Genomic DNA, 20,132 nt, shown 5'->3' with positions numbered 1-20,132 from the left:
CGTCCAAATGCGCGACTGCAACCCCACTTACCCTCTGCGGAATCACACTGCCCCTCCATTTGAACTTTTGAACTTTTGACTCACTCGAGGCCGATTATCCAGACCTGAGCAGCGGGAGCATAAAGGGCCATCCCTTCCCTTGGTTGTTTGTTTTTGGCCACCATACTTCTCCCTTCTATTCATACCCACTCCATTTGCTTGTGAGAGAGAGTGAATAGCACCATGTCCATCGATTTTCCCAAGGAGGAGGAGGCCATCCTCGCGCGATGGAAAGAGATCAACGCTTTCCACCGTCAGGTATGTCGACAAGGAATTATGAATCATTTTCTGCTGAGCGCATCCTGAAAAATTCTCCAGCTGGAATTGTCTGAAGGCCGACCGCCTTACACATTCTATGATGGCCCTCCATTCGCTACGGGTCTTCCCCATTACGGCCACTTGCTGGCGTCCACCATCAAGGACATCATCCCGAGATATTGGTCCATGAAGGGCTACCACGTCGAGCGAAGATTCGGATGGGATACTCACGGACTCCCCATCGAGCACGAGATTGACAAGAAGCTGGGTATCTCCGGAAAGGCCGCCGTGGAGAAGCTGGGAATTGCAAAGTATAACGAAGAATGCCGTTCTATCGTCATGCGATACGCTGCCGAATGGCGCACTACCATTGAACGTTTGGGACGATGGATTGACTTCGATAACGACTACAAGGTCAGAATATATTGTCAAAAAACCCCGTTCATCTCACAGAGGTCATTACTAATGTGCTGCCACAGACCATGGACCCAACCTTCATGGAATCCCTGTGGTGGGTGTTCAAGCAGCTGCACGACAAGGGCCAAGTGTACCAGGGCTACCGAGTTATGCCTTACTCGACGGTCCTGACTACTGCCCTTAGCAACTTTGAGGCCAACCAAAACTATCAAGACGTTACCGATCCCGCAGTTGTCGTGTCGTTCCCCTTGGTGGATGATCCCGAGACTCACCTTTTGGCATGGACGACCACGCCTTGGACTCTGCCATCACACACCGGTCTCGCCGCCCACCCAGACTTCGAATACCTTAAGATCAAGGATGGCAAGTCTGGAAAAACCTACATCATCCTGGAGAATCTGCTTACTACGCTTTATAAAGACCCCAAGAAGGCCGATTTCCAAAAGGTTGGCAAAGTCAAGGGATCAGAAATGCTTGGCTGGAAGTACAAACCTTTGTTTGACTACTTCTACGAAGATTTCAAGGACGTTGGATTCAAAGTCCTGAATGCCACCTATGTCACGGCGGATAGCGGTACCGGAATTGTCCACCAAGCACCTGCTTTCGGTGAGGACGATTACAACGTGGCCCTAGAGGCCGGCGTCATCAGTGAGAGCCGGCCACCTCCGGATCCCATCAATGATACTGGTCACTTCACCGACCGTATCCCTGAATTCGCTGGCTTGCATGTCAAGGAAGCCGACAAGCACATCATCAAGCACCTCAAGCAGGCTGGGCGACTGGTTGTTGAATCTCAGCTTCGCCACTCTTACCCCATGTGCCCACGCTCTGATACGCCCCTTATCTATAGGGCTGTGCCATCATGGTTCATCCGCATCCCAGAAATCATTCCCAGCATGCTTAAGAACATTGAAGATTCTCATTGGGTTCCATCATTCGTGAAGGAGCGTCGATTCGCCAGTTGGATCCAGAACGCTCGAGACTGGAATGTTGGAAGAAACCGTTACTGGGGTACACCCATCCCGCTCTGGGTGAGCGACGACATGGAAGAGCGCGTTTGTGTGGGAAGCGTTGAAGAACTCCGAGAACTCAGTGGCTACACTGGAGAGTTGACTGATATTCACCGAGACAAGGTCGATCACATCACTATCCCCAGTAAAATGGGTAAGGGCACCCTGAAGCGTGTGACAGAGGTTTTCGACTGCTGGTTCGAGTCCGGTAGCATGCCCTATGCTAGTCAACACTATCCGTTTGAGAATGTTGAAAAGTTCAAGGCCTCGTTTCCTGGAGATTTCATTGCCGAAGGCCTGGACCAAACTCGAGGATGGTTCTACACATTGCTCGTACTGGGCACACACTTGTTCGGCACTTCACCGTTCAAGAACTGTGTTGTGAATGGTATCGTTCTGGCTGAAGACGGAAAGAAGATGTCAAAACGATTGAAGAACTATCCTGACCCCAGCATCGTCATGACCAAATACGGATCTGATGCCCTGAGACTCTATCTCATTAACTCCCCCGTTGTGCGAGCCGAGCCGTTGCGATTCAAGGAGACTGGAGTGAGAGAAGTCGTTCAAAAGGTCCTCCTTCCGCTATGGAACAGTTACAAGTTCTTTGAGGGCCAGGTTGCGCTCCTGAAGAAGGTTGAAGGAGTGGATTACATGTGGAACACCGAACTGGAAACCACGAATACCAACGTCATGGACAAGTGGATCCTGGCCAGCTGCCAGAGTCTACTTGAATTTGTTAACGAGGAGATGAAAGGTACGTAATTGGAGGTCGAAATACTTTATGCACCAATAGATCTGGAACTAACATGTATTCAAGGCTACCGACTGTATACCGTGGTCCCTCGACTTCTCGAGCTCATTGACAACACCACCAACTGGTATATTCGATTTAACCGACGCCGTCTCAAGGGAGAAAACGGTCTCAATGATACCCTGCATGCTCTCAACTCTCTCTTTGAGGTCCTCTTCACCCTCTGCAGAGGATTGGCCCCCTTTACACCTTTCCTGTCCGATACCATCTATCAGAAGCTCCTGCGACACATTCCTAAGGAACTGCAAGCAGAAGACCCCCGGAGTGTTCACTTCCTCCCGTTCCCTGAAGTTAAGCAAGAGCTGTTCGATGCCGAGGTTGAACGCAGAGTGTCGAGAATGCAGCGAGTCATTGAGTTGGCACGTGTTTCCCGAGAGCGCAGAGCCATTGGCCTCAAGACACCTCTTCGAACCTTGGTTGTCATCCATCACGACAAGCAGTACCTTGAGGATATCAAGTCGCTCGAATCCTACATCACCGAGGAACTGAACGTTAGAGATCTGGTCCTGACTGGAGACGAAGAAAAATACAATGTCCAGTACAGCGTGACGGCTGATTGGCCGGTGCTTGGCAAAAAGCTCAAGAAGGATATGGCTCGGGTCAAGAAAGCCCTGCCTGGATTGACCAGCGAGCAAGCACAGAGCTATCTCACAGACAAGTTCATCATTGTTGATGGCATCCGTCTAGAGGAGGGAGATCTTGTTGTGCGCCGAAGCGTAAAGGAGGATGAGGCGTCTAAGATGTTAGAAATCAACACTGACAGCGATTTATTAACCATTTTGGATTCTGAGATCCACCCCGAATTGGCTCAGGAAGGATTGGCTAGAGAGATCATCAACCGAGTTCAGCGCTTGCGCAAGAAGGCCGGTCTGCAGCCCACCGACGACGTCAAGATGGAATACCAGGTCCTGTCGGATCCTGACAACATCGGACTGGAGGAGGCCATTGTTTCTCAAGCTTCCGCTTTTGAGAAGGTCCTTCGACGACCAGTTGAGAAACACCAAGAGGGTGCCACTAATGAACTCATTGCGGAGGAGGAACAAGAGGTCCAGCAGGCTACTCTGTTACTGCGACTTGTAAAGCTCTAAAAGTAGAACGCAATGTCCTTGAGAATAAGAATGAAAGACAAGTAAAATAGAAAATAGAAAAAAAATATATGGTTCATTAAAATTAAGTGTTTTTTAAAATCCTTATGATTGCTATTATTTACGCCTTTTTTACTGCTGTCTGTGGTGGTAAATTGAATGAGTATCTGTCTCTCTCTGCCCACAGCTATGTAGATGGAGGATATTTTGTGGACTCACCAGGTAGCAGTCTTTCAACCTCAGGAATTCTCGAGCGCACTTGTCTTTGTATACATCGTTATAATCCGCCATGATGCATTTACCGTATGCGGCGGCCTGAATTTTATCTGAATTTTAGTATCTGTTACATTTGGCAGCGATCTTCGCCGGGATTTTTGCCCACCTCTACCGCGCATTTGGCGACTGCCTTGGAAAGCTTCTGGACGGGGCGGGTGGACGTTTGGGGATTCATTTATTCGTTGGCAAAAAAGAGCTTCTGGATGAGATTGATGGAAGTGTGTGAGCTCGATCGGTATGCTTTTGGGTGAGATATGAAGGAATGGCTGGTGGATGATCAGATGCTGAAAGGCTCGGGAGTGGATTTTGGATGCCAGTGGGAGAGGCTCCGTTAGCGCTGTGGAGAAAATTGAGCTGCTGCTTGTTTGACGAAGGCGAGTCACATATTAAGTAGTTCCTCTCGCTCTGTGAAATAAATACCTTTATGATGTAATTTTTTTTTTTTTAAAAAAAAAAAAAAAAAAACTTTAATTGAATATTGAGACTTTCGGATTCTTTTTTGAATCGATAAAGACAATATACCTGATAGGCGTTCATTGTAAAATTGGGACATATGCTGACATCACGCACTGTGAATATGGTGCAGCTTTCAAGAGCGGACTTCATTACTATCCTACAATCGAAACACTACTTTGCTCTTTCATCGCTCTGGGCCAAGTTCCTCGAGCTGTTATTCCGATGCTCCCTGGCAAGGATGCCTGGGAACATCATGGGATCACTTCCAGACAAGTGATTATCCGCCTTGGCGCTGGCAGGCAGAAGGGGCTCCCCGGTGTGAGCGTCGACAAAGGTCACATGTCCCTCGGACTCTACGTCCTTGGGCTCAGTCGCTGTAGCAGCTGGGAGAGAAGCGCTCTTGTTTTCCAGAGGCTCTGCTGCTTGGGCGCTTGCAGGAGCACCGTTTGCCATAACGTCATTGCCAGAGCCATAATCAAGGTAGTTCCTCAAGCTAAACGGTAAAATAAGTATACATGCATGCGTGATGGGAGAGAGAAAAGAAAGGAGCGTTAATCACTTACATGTCTCTCTCCTGTAGGAGCGTATGGTACCGGAATTCCTCTCTGCGATCCGGCACATTTGTCTTTACCATCTTATTCCCGTCTTTCCCAGGCTTCTCAAAATCTTGGCCCAGCCACTGTTTCTTGATGGCCTTCTCATAGCCGCTCTGCTTTACTGAATTCTTTGCCAGCTCGCACATATCCACCGGGCTTAGCTTATAGATCTGCGCAGCCACTGCATACTCTTCGATTAAGGGCTCCTTGGTAAAAGCAAATTGCAACGGGTCGTCCGTGGATAGAGAGACGTTCAAACCACGCCTGAAATACTGATGGAATGGATTTCGCTCGTAAGCCAAGAACAAGGCGTTGTTACTCAGTGGCGACATGGCGATTCCGATCTGCTCTAAATAAAAGATGTATTGGAGCAGGGGAACTTTCCGCAGTAATAGCCCATGGCTAATACTGTGACAGCATAATGCTGCCACAGCCAAGTGCTCACTATCGCCTGCCTCTCCACAATGAGGTCGAAGAACGAACGTGTTGAAGCCGCGACTCCGTCGGAAGTGGTTCAACGAGGTCATGTTGGCAAACAGGTAATAGATCCAGTAGCTATAGGGAGGATTCTGCTTCGTATCCCAGGCTCTGGGCACTGGGAATTTTTTAAACAGCCGCCTCTCGATTTTGCTTTCGTCATCAACGCTATCAAAGCCAATGACACGCTGGAGAAAAACATGTAGCTTCGGATGGCTTGAAGGATCTTTGGTGACTTCGAATAGGGGTTGGAACACATTCTTCAGAACCTGCTCAAACGTGTCCATCAAGCCGCTAGCTTTGTAGATGTCGTAGAGGCGAGGGATTTGGACTAGCCAGCGAACATTGTGAGAAAAGAGCTTGTTGTCCACAACCCAGGCTGCGAGCCTATCCCACTCATCCATGGACTTGCCATAGATGGATATGCGCCATTCTACCATCTGATATTTGCTAGATTCCAAGTCAGATATCACTTCCTTGGTAATCTCTGCCAGGTAGCGCCCATGGATGAAGTTGTCGGTTTTGAGAAATATCGTTCTCAGGCGCGACTCGCCAATGGGGTTGTACTTGAGATTGAATTTATCGAAACGGTGAAAGGAATCAGTGTGTGCCTGATCTGTTAGAATACAGCTGCAATGGGAAATCCGCCTAGGTTATAGAAATTGCGACTTACATGCATATCAAGTGTATCTATGCTCAAATCATACGCCGTCAGATTGATACTGGCAAACACCTCCGCCAGAGTGAGATGCTTGCCATCTCGGAAGAGCACGACTTCGTTCGGATACTTCTTCATCTTACTCTTGATAAATCGCAACAGATGCTTCTGATTCATACATGCAGAGTGGTGAACGTGCGTGTCCACTTTTCGAACGTTGTAAAAATCTCGATGCGGCACCTTTTTGCTGTCGGCAGTCTCCTGGTATTCATTAAGGAGAACATATAAATTGAATTTTGCTTCTAAATACTGAAGTCGACGAAAAGCAAAGCTCTTGCTTGGGCCATCAGATGAAACCGTAAGAATTTCTTCCAAGTCAATGTAGAATTCTCGAATATTTGGCACGCGCATAGCGGGAGTTTTACTCTCTGAAGTGTTGAATACTTGATAGACTCCTTCGCTGTCCATTTCAAAGGTCATCTCGCCGTTTCCAGGCAAGGGAAGTAAGTCATCAAGGAAGAAGTCATCTCCAATATCGTGGCCAGGCTTTCTTTTTCGGACAGGCCTCTTTCGTTCAGGGGCATTGGTCGAAGAGCCCACGCCTTGCTTGCCGGCTTCGTCGGTGCTATGACTATGGCCATGGATCCACGCTGGGTCGGGAGGAGGGGGGTATATTTCCCAGTCGGCATTATCTCTGGGGTTGTCATTCGGCCCCTGATTAGACAGAGAGATGTACTTGCGTCTCATGTCAAGTATTCTATGAATCTGCTTTGAAATCGCACTGAGCTCGGCCGTTATATGAGGCTCAGTATCAAAGAGTCCATTGCCTGCCAGTCCAGAAGCGGGGTCATTGGTGGCCTTTGCCTCGTTAGACATGAGACCAGCACTAAGACTCGGCTTCAGAGGATATGAGCCATTGGGGGGGATTGCCGGTTCATAGGGCCTGGCAAAGGTATCTACGGCTTCAGGCTTGTCTAGTACCTCAATCAGCAACCCGTTTTCTTGACATGTTTCGCGGACGGATTATCTAATCACCATCAGGATCAAGAATCAACGAATCGCCCCCCCACTCTGTGGCTGGGCGTGAGCCTGAGAGAATAAGAGGGCTTCCAAAAGGAGTTGACTGTGGCCATGGAGAATTCCCAGTCCGTGGATCAATCTTGCTCCGTTGATAGAACAACTTTGCATCCGTCTGCGTCATCTGAAGTTCTGCAACAGGGTCATAGAACGCCGTGCGCTCTTGGAGATCTCGTAGCAGCATGCCATCGTGGAGATGTTGTTCGTGGTCCTCGATGGAATCTGGATGAAGTTCAGAGTCGATTAAACCACTGGTGGCCTGCCCTTGCACAGCTTCGTCCTCCCCCTCGTCCCTGGTACGAACCGGGAGGGATAAGCCATTACTGCCATGCAACGCGTGGTCTAGACGAATGTGATTAGGAACCGTGGTTATGGCAATTCAAAGACGCAAACGCAAATAACCATCGTGAAAGCAAGAAAAAGAGTTAAGGCAGCCCCATTTATTAGGTTCAGAATACGGCCCAATGAAGCGCAACTGTGAAGCCACCAAATGCTTATCCGGTGTATGAACTCACCAGCCATAACTCTAATTCACTTAGGCTGTCGTCAAATATATGGATACCGGCAAAATGAGCGTGCCAATGACTGCGTAGTTGGAAATGGATAGACCGATTAGTCCGTGATGATGATTCAAGGTTACACAGCAAGAAGTAGTTGGCACAAAAACAAAGAGCCGCAGCAAGGCGATCTCGTACTGTTAGGTACGAAATACATGCAGGCAGTTGGATTAAAGCTAATCCGCACTTGTTGTTGGACCGTACAGATTAGGACTAGCGTTGTTATTGCTTAAACAGCCCTTGTCTCTTATTGCTTCTGGGCGGCATTCAGGCGACAAGTGCCGAGTATGAGACTACTGGGGGGTTTAAACGCAGAAAGGTGTTGTTACGGTCGTATAAAGGGCATTTGATATGTATATCTCGACCGCTTGCCGTATATATAAATCTAAAAAGCGATTTGTACTCTATGTAGACTGCTCTAATAAGTCGCTTCAAATCGTATGATGCTTTGAAGTCTGTCTCTTCTCGAGCTGGCTTCTTCTATCAAATGACAAGGCATTTGCTCCGGATAACAAGCGGATCTAGTTTTGCGGTAAGCAAATTCTAGTGACAACCTCAATCCTTCTTCTTTTCCTTGGCCGGGACAGGTTTCGGGGCAACACTGTAAAGACCGGCGGCTCCAAACACTACTACCGCGCTTAGAAGGGTACCGGCTTTGAGAGTGTTGCCAAATAACCAGATGCTTAGCAAGAGGCTCATGAGCTTTCGAATGCTAAGTATTATCGTAACGGTGAGTGCCGATGCGTTTGCCGCAAGAAGGTTCACGCCACGAATACAGGCATACTGGGTCAACACGTTGGCCGAAAGATACGCCAGTTGGGATGGAACTCGTATTGTCTGTAGTGAAGCAGCAAACGGTATGTTGAGTGCAAGGGGGGTGCTTTCGCTTAGCACGAGTAAGTTGCGCCACATAGAAGGCGCAAAGGGCAAGAACAATGGTAGTGACAAGATGTGGGAATAGAAAAGGTTCTCCCTCCACTGCGGCCCGTACTTTCGATACGTTGCTTCGGTATACAGGCCCATAATAGCCGAGAGTACTTGAGCAGTAAAGATGATCAAAAGCCCAGGGTTGAACACAGGGTCAGCAATGTCGTCAGTCGTTTTCTGCGGGATATGTTAGAGCGAGGAAGAAACATTGTTGGTGATGACGAGCTACCTTGTCTTTGGAATCCGACCAAGCAGCGAGGCTGACGCCGATACTCAGCAGAAATACTGCAAAGATTTGGGGTCGTGAATACGTCTTGCCGTACAGATAGCCGGCAGCCATGGTTGTTATGCTGCCTCCGGATCGTAGAATAATATGAACCGGCACTGATATGTCATAGCTGAAGGCATGGTTGTTCAATACGTTGATGGCAAAGAACAAGAGAATGTTGACAAGCCAGCGGCTGAGTGGGACGACGTTGGGAGCAATGAAGAATGGCGGGCGTGATCTATCGAACTGCGCTACATAGCCCGTTATGGAGACGAATAGAAATTGAACGAAAGTTACGAGGGTTCCTGCGTGGATAAGTGCAAGGTTGGAATCGGTCGTCTATGGAGGGTATGCAAGTACAAGTTTACCATTTGTCGGCTCGAAGCTATTAGAGATACATGTTAGACTCGGGTTGGCAACTGAAATCGGCATTGGTTGAAAGGCTTACTTGATGATTGCCTCTAAAGCATACACCTGCGGACACACTCTGTTCAGTCACGCGACCACAAGCAGCTGTCACCGGGATACAGCACGTACATTGGAGCAGCATCCACCAAAGATCAAGACTGTCATTACCGCCGTGGCAAGCAACGTCGAGCCGCTGTCCAGAGCGAAGTGGCGCACAACATTTGCCAAGGTGGGTGATGGAGGCCCCTTGTTGGATGTCGACTGAACACCCTTGCCCGGTGTCAGTTTGGTTGGAGGAGGCTCCATTGCGTCTCCAATTGTCGAGGCAAGATCATGCCTTGTCGAGGAGCAGACACATGTGGCAAGGAAACACTTTTATTAGTGAATCTGGATGGTAGATTGGCAGGGGTAGTTTGTCATCCGAGGTTACTAAGAGGAGTAAACATTGTAATCAAACCATTAAAATATGAAATTATTTATATTAGATATTAATAGGAATAGATCTTTCCAAAATATTAACAAATATTCCAAGTTTATTATTTTAAATAGAAATAACTATAATAATATTATTATATATAAACAAATTCTATGTAATATACATCAATATTTATAGCAGAGTATTTAAAATTAATAGTATTTCTGTAGAGCAATATTTTTTATTAAAAAAATATTTATGCTTTTTATTACTAATATCCCTTTAACGTGTTTTTTTTTAAAAAAAAAACTACTGCCGTAATTGGTGTAGCTTCGCCAGTTAGCTTAGTGGAGGGGTACTGCTAGTATGACGGAACGCAGCGACGTAAGTCGGATAGGTACCTAATTGCTTCTTTGGCGATTCCACCGTTAAGCAAATCACTGACCACGAGCCACGACCTTCAAACCAATCGGCGTGTTTTCCTGTGCTCTCGCCGTTTACAAACCGCTGCGACCAGCTCTCACTCCTCCCACTCCTCCCACTCTTCCCTGAGCATCGACTCCTCCGCTACACTGCTCAGAAAGGTCCCGTTCTCAGCCAGTTACAATGCCGACCACCACTGCGGAAACACTCTCGCTGGTTACGAGAAACGTCTCTGTCGCTCCGCTCGTCCTCCTCTCCGCAGTTGACCACTACAACCGAACAGTACACAACAAGACAAAGAGACGGGTGGTTGGAGTTCTCCTTGGCCAAAATGATGGAAAGAACGTGAGAGTGTCGAACAGCTTTGCAGGTACGTCTAGGAACTAGGCAGAGATTCTGCAGAGATTCTGCAGAGATTCTCCCACTCAACAAGGTTGTATCTTCTAACAAGCCATGCTTTTGTCCAGTCCCTTTTGAGGAGGATGAAAAGGACCCTTCAGTATGGTTCTTGGATCACAACTATGTCGAGTCTATGAACGACATGTTCAAGAAAGTAAATGCGCGCGAGAAGCTGGTGGGGTGGTACCATACCGGACCAAAGCTCCGTGCCTCTGATCTCGAGATCAACGAGCTGTTCAAGCGCTACACACCTAACCCTCTACTGGTCATTATTGATGTCCAGCCGAAGGAATCAGGCGTCCCTACTGACGCGTATTTTGCGGTCGAGGAAATCAAAGATGTAGGTTGCTCTCAGTGACACACTGGAGAGAAGACAAAACTGATCCCTTTTCTCTCTCTATAGGATGGAACGACGACTTCTCGAACGTTTGTCCACACACCATCGATCATCGAGGCTGAGGAGGCTGAGGAAATTGGTGTTGAGCACTTGCTAAGAGACATTCGTGACGTTGCTGTTGGCACTCTATCCACGCGCGTCACTAACCAGCTCCAGTCGCTTCAAGGACTGCACCTCCGGTTACGAGACATTGGTGCCTATCTTCAGAAGGTCCTTGATGGACAACTCCCCGTCAACCATGCGATTCTTGGCAACCTACAAGACGTCTTCAACCTTCTCCCCAACCTCTCTACACCAGACGATGACAGCAAAGTGGGAAGCCACGAACTGTCACATGCCATGAGCATCAAGACCAACGACCAGCTGATGGCCATCTACCTGAGCAGCTTGATACGCGCCATTACGGCATTCCACGATTTAATAGAGAACAAGATCCAAAACCGACAGCAGCAAGATGAGAAGGAGCCGAAGAAGGACGAGGCCACTAATAAGGATGAGAAGAAGGACGGCGCCGCCACCGCCGCAAACGGAGAGGCCAAGGAGAGCGGCGACAAAGAGAAGCCCAAAAAGAAATAATGAACGGGAAAGGTCAACCTGATGCTGCCTGAATCTGGAGGGGCGAGCAGTGCTTAGAGTAATAAGTGAACTAGTGCTTTCTATATGTTGATAGTAGCAAACCGCTAGGGAAAAATCAACTCAAATAGACGCTTTCCTTGATTCATCTGCGTCTGATCTAATTCTGTCTTGATTTTGTAGGAATGTATCAGGAACCCCCTATTATGGCAGCCAACTCTTCCTTGGTTGTGTACTTATCTTGGACGTGACTCCCAGCTGTCTTCCTCCATTTCTCTGCCAGTAAACATGCGAGGAGGTGCTTACAACACGGAAAATCCTCGAGTGATGCTAATCTATCCAGTCCCAGGGTGCCGAGCCATCCCGGTGGTGGAGAGTTCTGAAGCTTCTCGCCATTATTGGTCACACCGTAGTTGGAATACGCATCGAGGGCGAATCCACCGCAGGAACAGCTCCATGCGTCAAGGTGCACCGCATATACCTTTGTTGCTTGCGAGGTATGTCGTTTACGCCGGGATGTGGTAGAGGCAGCAGACTGGACGGTGTACATACATATCTGGTCCTTGCAGTCCGTCGCTTGCCAACTGTCAGGGATGTAGTCTTCAGGCTGTTCATCGGTATTCTCCTTCTTCCCGCCGTCAAGAGCTGATGGTTCTGCTGGCACTGCTCCCTCAGGTGCATCTTGCAACTTGTTTGCCACCAAGATACGGCTGACCAGTCCACGATCCAGTAGATCCAGGGCCGGTAGAAGAAGGCTTGGGAAGATGACATGAAGAGTCAACAATTGCCGCCGCCAGTTTGAATCTTCCGGATTGCCAGTGAAATCAGTTGTGGCACGGAGTCCTGGGAGGGGCGATGGCGGAATAAGGGCCGCGAACAACTGATGGTGAGATGGCAGATTGTGCTCCTCCATCTTGGGTGTATGCCGTCTAAGTGCAAATCCTGGCAAAAGCAGAATGAGGCCTCTCGAGTTTGAGTCTTGCTATGTGTAGCACTGGTGATGGCTTATCAATATCATTTTGCCGTGAGTGCCTAGTCGTGAAATCTTGACCAGAAAAGAGCAGAGAAAAGAAGTTGCGCACCACTTAGATGGAGGATGGCAGCGTATGAAATAATTGTACGTCAGGTCCGTGTAAAGAAGTTGTGACATACCTATTCTCCTCCAAACTACAGTCACCTAGTCTATTTTAGGCACTAATTTTCACCTTCAGCAGATATTATCATTTTCTGGTCTCACCACAGGAAAGTTATAGAGTACTTGTACTCAATGATGCTTTTTTTTATCTATGCCGCTACACTACAAAATATACTGTTTTATGCATTATTACACAGGAATATACCAAATCACACCCACTCCTTGGGCTCCTTCAGGACATCCACCAGTCTCTGCTCCCTGCTCTTGGGCTCTGGCTCATACATGTACTTCCAGCTTGCCGTCAATGGCAAGCTCATGAGAATACTCTCGACTCGGGATCCAGGAGTGTTCAACCCAAAGGCGGTGCCTCGGTCGTGGACCAGGTTGAACTCGACATACTTGCCTCTACGGATCTGCTGCCATTCCTTCTCCTTATCGTCATAGGGCATATCCTTGCGCTTCTCTAGAATGGGAACGTATGACGGCAGGAAAGACTTGAGGCAGTCCTGAATGAATGCAAAAGTGTTCTCCTGGTCTCGCTCTGTCTCGTCTAGATCGTCAAAGAAGATACCGCCCACGCCTCGGCACTCACCACGATGCTTGTTGTAAAAGTACTTGTCGCACCACTTCTTGAATCGAGGATAGTATGTCTTGTCGTGAGAATCGCAGGCCGCCTTGATTGTCTTGTGGAAGTGGATGGCGTCTTCGTCAAAGAGGTATGAGGGCGTAAGGTCGCAGCCGCCTCCGAACCACCAAGCCTGAGAGGTGCCGTCGGGATTGGCCGTTTCGAAGTATCGGTAATTCAGGTGCACGGTAGGAGCCATAGGGTTGTAAGGATGGAGCACCATGCTCAGACCAGCAGCGAAGAATTCCAACGACTCGACATCGGGGTCGAGGTTCTTGTGGTTCTCTCGCATCTTCAAGATGGCGGGCTTGGGCAGCGTTCCGTAGACGACGCTGACGCCGAGGCCGGCCTTTTCGAATACGTTACCCTCCTGCAGCACACAGGTTATGCCGCCGCCGCCATTGGGTCGTGTCCACTCGTCCTTGCGAAACTTCTTTCCGTCGATGCGCTCGAGCTCCTTGACAATTATTTGCTGCTGCTCCTTGATGAACTTCTCCATCCGCAGGCGCATGGGCGACTCTTCGGTGACAACCGCCTCTCTCTTCTTCTGCTCATCCTTCTCGGCAAGGGTTGTGACATCGAGCTTTGCAGGCTCCGCCGTCGTCTAGGAAAGAAAAACAAGGAGAGACATGTAAGCTGGAGGGGTCTCGGCGCGGATTATGTCTCCCTGGGCCTATAGTGTAAGACTTACCAAGCTGTAGGCCAAGGGAGCCGTGATGCCAATGGCGGCGGCTGCAAGCCAAACGGCTGCTGAGGATGACGTTCCGAAGCTGGCGGGAGCTCGACGACTACCTGAGGCGGACGATGCCCATCGATTGAAGGCCAATTGGCCTCGAGGAGCCCTTACGGAGCGCAGACGGACCTGTGAGGCCACGCGCTGGGCATAGCGAGAGGCAGCCATGGATGAAGCCATGGCGGGGTGCAATTGGTGATGAGATTGAAGCGGTTGAACCTGGGCAAGCCAAAAGCCGAGACAAGGCGGGCGACGCAGGATTTAATAAGACACGGCTACCAGAGTAAGCCGGAGAAAGATTTTCTGCTTCTCGTGCTTTTTGTTGAATTGGCCAATTAGCCCCTCCGCTGATCGAGCCACTGGCTACTTGGTGGCGTGTTCGGTGGTTGACATCTTCCCACACAAGTCAGGCTGGGTTAAAGTACTCACTCGTACGGAGCCCGGCTTGTCTGACGGCGATCGGCACAAGCTCGGATCGGAGGGGCAAGCAGACGCTGATTGAGTGAGCAGAGCATGTCACCGTTCGACGACTAAGTCTAGAACTAGGCTAAGGGAAATGGGAGAAGTGTAAATGGCATGGAAATGTGTGATTGCGTGAAAGTAGTGGAGGAGTTGCTGTTGGTTTCGATGGATCAAGGAAGAAGGGAATGAAACTGTTGGTGGGACATTAAGCGGCAGACGCACAGTAAGAGAGACGGCAAAATGATGCACGGTTTAGAGGTGACACTAACAAAGGACAACCATCGATGAAAAGGACAACCTAAATATCCAATAAAAAGAGAGCCTGCCTATATAAAACTTACACAGAACAGTCTTTCAAACAGTCTTTCATCATAATGGATAGACTTTTTATACAGCAGAGTTGGGACTATTGGCTGAGCAGTTTGAAGCCTCGTTCACTGTACTCCATTTACTAATCCACTACTACCTCCTCGGCGCCTACGGAGTACAATGAAAGTATACTTGCTCACATCAGGTACCTATTCCTGATAGGCCAGGGACATTGATTCTGATCCTTTTTTTGAGTTCCTGTGCAGAAGATGAGGAGAGATATTCCAGAAGCGTCACTTACTAAGCTGCTCAGGTGCGGACAGATGAACGAATGAGGATTCATATTCACGGTTTCCTTCTTTCCCTTTGTCTCCTAGACCTTTGTTAATTTCTTCATCTTCTTCATCATCCCTTTTCTTCTGCTAAGTATAGGGCGGGTATGAATAAGACGGAAAGAAATGGGGGAGGCGCACGGGGTGCTGATGATTACAAGGGAGTCTGATTTCCTTTATCCAGATGAGATGAGATGAAAGCGAATACGGCGCTCAGCTGAGGCAGACTGGGGAGTACCCGTACCGTACCCCGTACCGTACCCCGTACCTGCACCTTGGTACCTCGACCTCGTGCGGCTCTCAAAAGTACCTAGTAGAGTACCTTACCTCCCCGGGAAGCCGCCCCCTGGTGACTTCACTTGACTCTGAGTGCACAAGGATCTGGCAGCTGATCATGTGGTCTCGGTGCCAGGTACAGTCGTCGGTGGTGTCCGCGTTATGCAAGTACATAAATCGACCTGCCACAGCTAAGCTGGGCTTGTGCCGCGCAGCTGTGCACCCGCCCCTCCCTTGGTGAGCCAGGCTGCCAAAGAGTGTCAAAGGGTACCTGGACGCTGCCCGCCACGCTTGTACCCGCTCCGTACCCAGTAGAAGCGCCGGCTGGTACCCCCGACGCCTGGCCACCTAGTGAGTGATTCACCGCGTCCCGCATCCAACTTTAGCGCGCCACCCAACTCAGTTGCGTGCTGTAATGCGCTGCGCTGCATCCGTCCCAGCACAAAGGCGAGCGTCACTGCCTGCCTGCGCCTCTTGCCTTTGCCTGGCCACCGCCTTGTCATCGGGCCAGAGTCACTGGGTCACTCACCCCTCTCCTCCACTTCGTCACCACAGCTTGCCTGCTCTGCCTTAAACTTCTACATCATCTCTACATCCCTGGATCCCTTTTCTTCCCCTTTTCATCTCTCTAGATTCAGCTTCGAAACCCTTTCTCTCCATCTCCGCGCCATCGATATTTATCGTTTTCATCGCCCTGTGAATCGCCATCGATAGCCACAGTCGTCGCCTGCGTCATCGCACACTACAGCACTTCACTCGATACCCCTAACCTTTCGGTTCCCGTCAAGATGCGCAGCAAGTTCAAGGACGAGCACCCCTTCGAGAAGCGCAAGGCCGAGGCCGAGCGCATCCGCCAGAAGTATTCCGATCGCATTCCTGTAAGTTTCCCGGCTACCTCTCTCGTTTACTCGTCATCGTCTTCGTCCCAACCGGGTCCGGCACCCGCCATGCAGCATGCCGTGACTACCCCAGCTTTTACAGATGAATATTGATGGCTAACGTCACCTCCTCTCTACAGGTCATCTGCGAAAAGGTCGAGAAGAGTGATATCGCTACGATCGACAAGAAGAAGTACCTGGTCCCTGCGGACCTGACAGTAGGCCAGTTTGTCTACGTCATCCGCAAGAGGATTAAGCTTTCTCCAGAGAAGGCTATTTTCATCTTCGTGGATGAGGTCCTTCCCCCTACTGCTGCTCTCATGAGCAGCATCTACGAGGAGCACAAGGATGAGGACGGGTATGAGCGCTATCCATTCCCCCCCATCGCCGAGAACTGCAGGCTAACATTCCATCTCTAGCTTCCTATACATCACCTACTCCGGCGAGAACACCTTTGGTACCGCATAAACAACGAGGCGATACAGGGGAACTTTCCAAGCCGATGTGGCTGATGCAGGCGTTCTGGTCGTTGGGCTTATACTCTTTCCGATGGGGGTTTACTGGTGCTTTGTGATATTGCGATTTCACTGTTATCAAACAAGAAGAATCGAGATGAAGCAGATGCTAAGACATCTCTCGTTTCCATGTTATCTTTGTCACGAGCCTTACTTTTGGGGGAAATGATTTTGTGGTACGACAGAGGAGGGTTTGGTGACAATTCCATGTAGGCGGCCAGGCACCGTATAGATCGTTTCAGCCTCTCCTATGTGTGACTGTTACGTTCTCTTTTGCTCTGCGCACCTAATATGCCTGTTTTCTGTTTTATAGTTGACAGAACAACAGAGATTAATTTTAGCATATCCGCCAATAGATGTTAACTTTTGCCCCAAACTCTTGCTCCTGAGCAGTAAATCTTGTGCGAACCATTGCAGAGGGAGCCCCAAGTTGAGAATATTGAACAAGCATTATTATATATAAATGTTTAAACGAGCATGAACCTCGTGCAGACTTTGCATGGTATATACGTCCAATCAAAACTATCCTTCCATGATTGATACGTTCCCCTTCCTTTCATTAATAATCATAAAATTCATCCAAAATTAAACCTTCTCAATATGCGACTCAATAATGCCGTCATATTGGTTCATCACCTTCTCATCGATGGATTCGTGGAACACGTCCACCTTTGTAGAAGCAAACTTTCGCGCGCTGACCTTCTTCTCGAACAAAACGTCGAGTTCGGCAAAGGTGCGGCCACGGGGTTCGGGGAGGCGGAAGTAGGTGTAAATGATGCACAGGAAGCAAATTCCACCCTATGGAAAAGTATTAGTTTCGATGCTATTTTCTTTTGTCTGCGATCAGACAATATGGGGAGATTTGTCTTACCCAGAAGAATCCGGTATAGTTGCTCCAGTTCCAAGCTGTGGGGTTCAGCATGTATGGCGTCAGAACGTTGGTGATGATACCAACGATGTTGCTAGGGTTAAGAGGTTAGTAATCCGATCGCTCGGCACATGTATAGCCAAGAATAAACTTACTAGAGATTTCGTGCCAGCACAACCGTCTTGATTTGCAGTCTACGCGATGAAAGTTCACCGACAAGGGAGTAGCACACGGTGCCGACAGTGAGCTGGTAGAAGAGGGCCCAGACAACCATGATGCTTCCAGTGGCGAGAGAGCCCTGCCTCCTGTGAGACTCGGGGACCAGACCCAGGAAGCCCAGGATGAACAGCATGCTGCAGAGACCACAGAGACCATAGAGATACAGAGAGCGGCGGCCGATGCCCATCGTCATCAAGCCCCATGCGCCAAAGACACCGACCATGTTGATGGCGTACTGGCCCAGGGCGAACGAGTACGAGTCTTTGGTAGAGAGGCCAGCCTGCTGCAAAAAGTAGGTGGAGTAGTTGGAGAAGGCGTTGCCGCTCAGGTTCTGAATAGCCCAGGTCATGCAGACAATCTCGGTACGGCGCAGGTCAACGCCCTTGAAGCAATCCCAGTACGAGGCACCAGCAGTAATCTTCTCCTCGAGGGCAGTCGTGTGCACCATCATGGCCACAGTCTCGTCGGCGTCAAAGTCGGTCTCGCGGTTCAGGCTGGTCAAGCGGAGCAGCGCCTGCTTGGCCTCCTGAGCCTTGCCCCGGCGAACAAGCCACCAGGGGGATTCCGGAGCGAAGTAGATGGCGATGAAGAGCGGGAGAGGCCACATCCATTGCAGACCATAGGGAATGCGGTAGGCCCACTGGTCGTTGCGCTTCAACATGGCATAGATGACGCCGATTCCAATCTCTTGGCCAAGACCCCAGCAGAAGTTGACATAGGTGGTGAGGTATCCTCGCAGGGCAACGGGGCAGACTTCAGAAGCATATGTGACAGTGATGGTCTGGAAGATACCCCAGGGGATACCGCACAGGATCTCGGCAACCAGCAGCGTCTGGACATTGGGCGCAGTGAAGAAGATGGCAGTGAAGGCAGCGACCAAGACGAGACATCCCATGACCGTCTTCCTGTAGCCGAATCTCTCAGAGACGAAACCATTGATGAAGAGACCAATGATTTCACCGACGGTGGCACCCTGTTGTTTGGCCAGGCTGTTAGCGCTGATATTTCTTCCGACAAGATTGCGACTAGTCAAGAGGTCTCCATAAAGGTGATGAGTAGGGGTGGGACATACGTTACTCAACCCAGATTGCCACCTGGCGGGGACTTGATATTTGCCGTCTGGGAACAGCTCACCGTATTTCTCGTTGAATTGGGGGAAAGCATCTTGCAAATACGTTAGCTATCAATTAAGATGTTTTGCGCTGAGCTGTTGCTGGGGGGATGGGGTCTTACAGAAGTTGTTGACCAAACTAATGTCGTAGCCTTCCATGACAATGCAGGTGGAGATGATCATGCTCCATGCAATAGCCTTGGGATACAGCTTGATGCCTTGAAGCAGAGTCATTGACTGTTCCTTGGCAGCAGCCGCTCTGGCACTCTCAATGATCACACGGCGACCCTTGGAGAACTCTTCGTCTCCCTCGCCGTCGACGTCCACGACGCCGCCGGTGGTGGCATTTTTGGATGTCTGAATTTCGACACCATCCTGATGAGGAGAGATCTCCTTCTCAGTGGCAGGCGATGCCATGATGGGAGTGTAGAGTGTGAAAGTCTAGAACAAGAAGAAGAAGGAGAGGCGAGGAAAGATACCCTGGTGTACCAATGTTCTTCGCAACAGAGTGCGCTGAAGAAAGGAAGACGGACAAGGGCCGAGGAGAAGAGGGTGGAGGTGGGAAGAGAGGAAGGATATATAGGTGACGGCCAAGGAGCGGAGAAGAGACAAGAGAGAAAAAAGCTCCCCAAAGACGAGGTTGAGATGCAATGCGAGGCCGGGGTCAGTTCGATTGACGCGGGTCTAAATAAGCCGAGCCCTCTGGTGTCGATCCAATGGTGCTCGCCCGTTTCTCTGGAGCCTTGGCTGAAGTGGGCTTTGAGCAATCGGTGATGATAGCCAACGCACGAAAGAGGCAACGAACGAAATCTCGCCAGCCGCCAAGGAAACCACTGCAGCCAGGGTTTGTCCAGTTTTTTTTTTCTCCCTTTCCCCTCTTTCGACAGGCTCACCGTTGTCGGTTCTGGATGGCAGAAGAAGCCAGAGGATGGACGACGGAAAAATCTTTTGTTAGCTCATCATATCTTCGTTTGGCTACACTAGTTGCAAATGCAATGCCGGGAGTGGCTCGTGGCGGCGGAGGAGCCCGCACAAGCTGCTAAGGTTCCTAGGAACACGCGACTTGGCTAGCCTTAGTCCGGCAAAGCTGCAGCACAAAAGCGACGGGGGCAGAGCGATAATTGTCATGATGTGACTGGGTG

The 20,132-nt window shown here is 49.6% G+C and overlaps 9 protein-coding genes across 9 annotated transcripts; 3 read left to right on the top strand and 6 right to left on the bottom strand.

The window, feature by feature from the left end:
• Positions 1 to 222: 222 nt before the first annotated feature.
• TRIVIDRAFT_50131 (uncharacterized protein) lies at positions 223 to 3,623 on the top strand (the record flags this gene model as incomplete). Its single annotated transcript, XM_014105406.1, has 4 exons — positions 223 to 297; positions 358 to 711; positions 777 to 2,478; positions 2,542 to 3,623. The coding sequence occupies 4 exons, from the start codon at positions 223 to 225 to the stop codon at positions 3,621 to 3,623; spliced, it is 3,213 nt and encodes a 1,070-aa protein (XP_013960881.1).
• A 216-nt stretch (positions 3,624 to 3,839) lies between these two features.
• On the bottom strand, positions 3,840 to 4,071 carry TRIVIDRAFT_19977 (uncharacterized protein; the record flags this gene model as incomplete). Its single annotated transcript, XM_014104651.1, has 2 exons — positions 3,840 to 3,935; positions 4,003 to 4,071. Coding segments are annotated over 2 exons (165 nt in total), but the record flags the coding sequence as incomplete, so codon positions are not given.
• A 452-nt stretch (positions 4,072 to 4,523) lies between these two features.
• Positions 4,524 to 7,344, bottom strand: TRIVIDRAFT_188934 (uncharacterized protein; the record flags this gene model as incomplete). The annotated part of the gene is made up of 4 exons (XM_014105405.1): positions 4,524 to 4,845; positions 4,916 to 6,036; positions 6,099 to 7,045; positions 7,119 to 7,344. The coding sequence occupies 4 exons, from the start codon at positions 7,342 to 7,344 to the stop codon at positions 4,524 to 4,526; spliced, it is 2,616 nt and encodes an 871-aa protein (XP_013960880.1).
• Positions 7,345 to 8,054: 710 nt separating this feature from the next.
• TRIVIDRAFT_77948 (uncharacterized protein) lies at positions 8,055 to 9,626 on the bottom strand (the record flags this gene model as incomplete). Its single annotated transcript, XM_014105434.1, has 3 exons — positions 8,055 to 8,821; positions 8,874 to 9,251; positions 9,441 to 9,626. The coding sequence occupies 3 exons, from the start codon at positions 9,624 to 9,626 to the stop codon at positions 8,273 to 8,275; spliced, it is 1,113 nt and encodes a 370-aa protein (XP_013960909.1).
• Positions 9,627 to 10,254: 628 nt separating this feature from the next.
• On the top strand, positions 10,255 to 11,689 carry TRIVIDRAFT_111863 (uncharacterized protein; the record flags this gene model as incomplete). The annotated part of the gene is made up of 3 exons (XM_014105404.1): positions 10,255 to 10,528; positions 10,626 to 10,897; positions 10,961 to 11,689. 3 exons carry the CDS (start codon positions 10,342 to 10,344, stop codon positions 11,528 to 11,530), a joined length of 1,029 nt encoding a protein of 342 aa, XP_013960879.1.
• Positions 11,690 to 11,729: 40 nt separating this feature from the next.
• Positions 11,730 to 12,317, bottom strand: TRIVIDRAFT_26204 (uncharacterized protein; the record flags this gene model as incomplete). Its single annotated transcript, XM_014104944.1, has 1 exon — positions 11,730 to 12,317. A coding segment is annotated over one exon (588 nt), but the record flags the coding sequence as incomplete, so codon positions are not given.
• A 459-nt stretch (positions 12,318 to 12,776) lies between these two features.
• Positions 12,777 to 14,583, bottom strand: TRIVIDRAFT_215338 (uncharacterized protein; the record flags this gene model as incomplete). The annotated part of the gene is made up of 2 exons (XM_014105403.1): positions 12,777 to 13,891; positions 13,979 to 14,583. The coding sequence occupies 2 exons, from the start codon at positions 14,198 to 14,200 to the stop codon at positions 12,872 to 12,874; spliced, it is 1,242 nt and encodes a 413-aa protein (XP_013960878.1).
• A 1,400-nt stretch (positions 14,584 to 15,983) lies between these two features.
• TRIVIDRAFT_90595 (uncharacterized protein) lies at positions 15,984 to 17,165 on the top strand (the record flags this gene model as incomplete). Its single annotated transcript, XM_014105402.1, has 3 exons — positions 15,984 to 16,277; positions 16,418 to 16,635; positions 16,697 to 17,165. The coding sequence occupies 3 exons, from the start codon at positions 16,188 to 16,190 to the stop codon at positions 16,743 to 16,745; spliced, it is 357 nt and encodes a 118-aa protein (XP_013960877.1).
• Positions 17,166 to 17,224: 59 nt separating this feature from the next.
• Positions 17,225 to 19,514, bottom strand: TRIVIDRAFT_77936 (uncharacterized protein; the record flags this gene model as incomplete). Its single annotated transcript, XM_014105401.1, has 5 exons — positions 17,225 to 17,590; positions 17,664 to 17,754; positions 17,816 to 18,852; positions 18,952 to 19,043; positions 19,113 to 19,514. 5 exons carry the CDS (start codon positions 19,405 to 19,407, stop codon positions 17,378 to 17,380), a joined length of 1,728 nt encoding a protein of 575 aa, XP_013960876.1.
• Positions 19,515 to 20,132: the final 618 nt, after the last annotated feature.

The sequence above is a fragment of the Trichoderma virens genome (genome assembly GCF_000170995.1).
Source record: "Trichoderma virens Gv29-8 chromosome Unknown TRIVIscaffold_2, whole genome shotgun sequence".
NCBI lineage: Eukaryota > Fungi > Ascomycota > Sordariomycetes > Hypocreales > Hypocreaceae > Trichoderma > Trichoderma virens.
Note: the sequence above shows the minus strand (reverse complement) of the source record. Positions and strands in the feature narration are given on the sequence as shown.